At 44.0% G+C, this 1,871-nt stretch overlaps 1 protein-coding gene across 1 annotated transcript; it reads left to right on the forward strand.

Moving 5' to 3' along the window:
* The first annotated feature begins 222 nt into the window (after positions 1-222).
* LOC149393467 (uncharacterized) lies at positions 223-1,068 on the forward strand. The gene has a single exon (XM_089618041.1). The coding sequence runs from the start codon at positions 223-225 to the stop codon at positions 1,066-1,068; it is 846 nt and encodes a 281-aa protein (XP_089474167.1).
* Positions 1,069-1,871: the final 803 nt, after the last annotated feature.

Below are 1,871 nucleotides of genomic sequence, written 5' to 3' on the forward strand. Positions count from 1 at the left end.
GGAATTCCAGACCGGAGGCTGATGATGCAAGCAATGATAGGAGAGATGAGAAGGATGATGAGGGAAGAGTTGGAGCCACTACTAGAACGTGTTGAGAGAGTGGAGGAAGGCCAACAAGCTCCCAACAGAGGAAGACGAAGACAGCCTAGGGAGGAGACATAAGATGAGATGGAGAATGATTTTGAAGAGGAGGATTATAGGAGAGGAGGACGAAACGAAAGAATGTTCGAAAGAAGGCAAGGAGGAAGGGACAGAGAAGACGGAGGAATTGGTGGCATCAAGCAAAAGATTCCAACATTCCAAGGAAAAAGTGGCCCGGACGCCTACTTTGAATGGGAAACGAAAGCCCAGTTCGTGTTCAATTGCTACAACTACACCAAACGCAAGAAGGTAATACTTGCTGCCGCTGAATTCACTGATTATGCTGTTGTTTGGTGGGATCAGCTGGTGACGAGTAGGCAACGGGCTGGAGAGGAGCCGATAGAGACTTGGGATGAGATGAGGGCCATCATGAGGAAGAGATTCGTACCTCGCCACTATTACCGAGAGCTCTACCAGAAGCTTCAACGCCTACGCCAAGGCACTCGCAGTGTTGAGGAGTACTACCGGGAAATGGAGGTTGCCATGATCCGAGCAAACATAGAGGAAGATCGCGAGTCTACCATGGCCAGATTTATCAACGGGCTGAAGATTGAGAAGCAGCTCAAGACGAGGGGTAGGTTGCGGGGAGGTCGATTTCCAAAACAACCTGCATGGAAGAAGACCTTCAACCGAGACGAGAAGAGCAGTTTCAAACCACGAGGAGACGTAGCCAAGCCAAGCACGTCCACGGCCCCAACCACATCTAGTCCTGGTCCCAGTGCTCAAAAGAAACCGGAGATGACATCTCTGAGAAATCGTGATATCAAGTGCTTCAAGTGCCAGGAAGTTGGTCACTTCGCAAACAAATGCCCGAATAAGAAGAGCATGACGATTCTTCCGACCGGAGAGATGGTTACCGACGATGAAGAGGAAGATCAAGATTGGCTTGACGAGGAATCAGACGAGGAAATTGAGGCACCGGCATAGCTCGTGTTGTTCTCTTGACGAACGATGAACGCACAGGTTGTACGAGATGATGAGGAGCAGCGCGAAAACATCTTTCATACCAGGTGCCATATTGGTGAGAAGGTGTTCAGTGTTATTGATGTGAACCTCACTGCCTTTGCGATGAACGAAGCTCAAATCGTTGCGGAATTACGTGTGTTGCCTCAATAAGTCTTTGCTTCAATTTGGATGAAGGTTTGCTGTTTTGTTGTTGTAGGGAATTTTTGGTAGTTTTTGGATAGGTTGAAAGGAAGGGTCGGTATGGTGTTTTGGGTGGAGTGATAATCGCCACAATAGTTTGTAATTTGAACTATTGATAAGATTGAGGGGGGAATGAAAGACGCCACAATAGTCTATGGAATGAAACTATTGATAAGTCTAGAACTCGAAGAACGCCACAAAGTTATTTGCCTTGATAAGTTCAACGATTTAGAACCTAAGAAATTAGAGAGTATTTTCTCACAAAAGTGTTTTCAGAAATGTGCATTGATTTTCATTCAGATTGAGTTGCCTATAAATACAACTTCAAATGATGGTTACAAGTATACCAAAAGACATAATTAAAACTCTAAACACTAACATAAATTCAAATGAAAACGAAAAGACTTAGGAAAAGAAAAGCCTTTTGGAAATGAAAAGTTTTGTAAATTAAATCTACTTAAACACAATAATAAAAGCTATAATTAAATTAATCGAGAAGAACACAAAACGTCATTTTGAAGGCCTAAACGTCAGAATTCGGCTTAATCCCGAGACCCCATTATGTGAGTCTTGTTTACTAGGTC

The sequence above is a fragment of the Urtica dioica genome, chromosome 6, assembly GCF_054948205.1.
Source record: "Urtica dioica subsp. dioica isolate 48M chromosome 6, U.dioica_male_clone48M_v1_H2, whole genome shotgun sequence".
NCBI classification, from domain to species: Eukaryota; Viridiplantae; Streptophyta; class Magnoliopsida; order Rosales; family Urticaceae; genus Urtica; species Urtica dioica.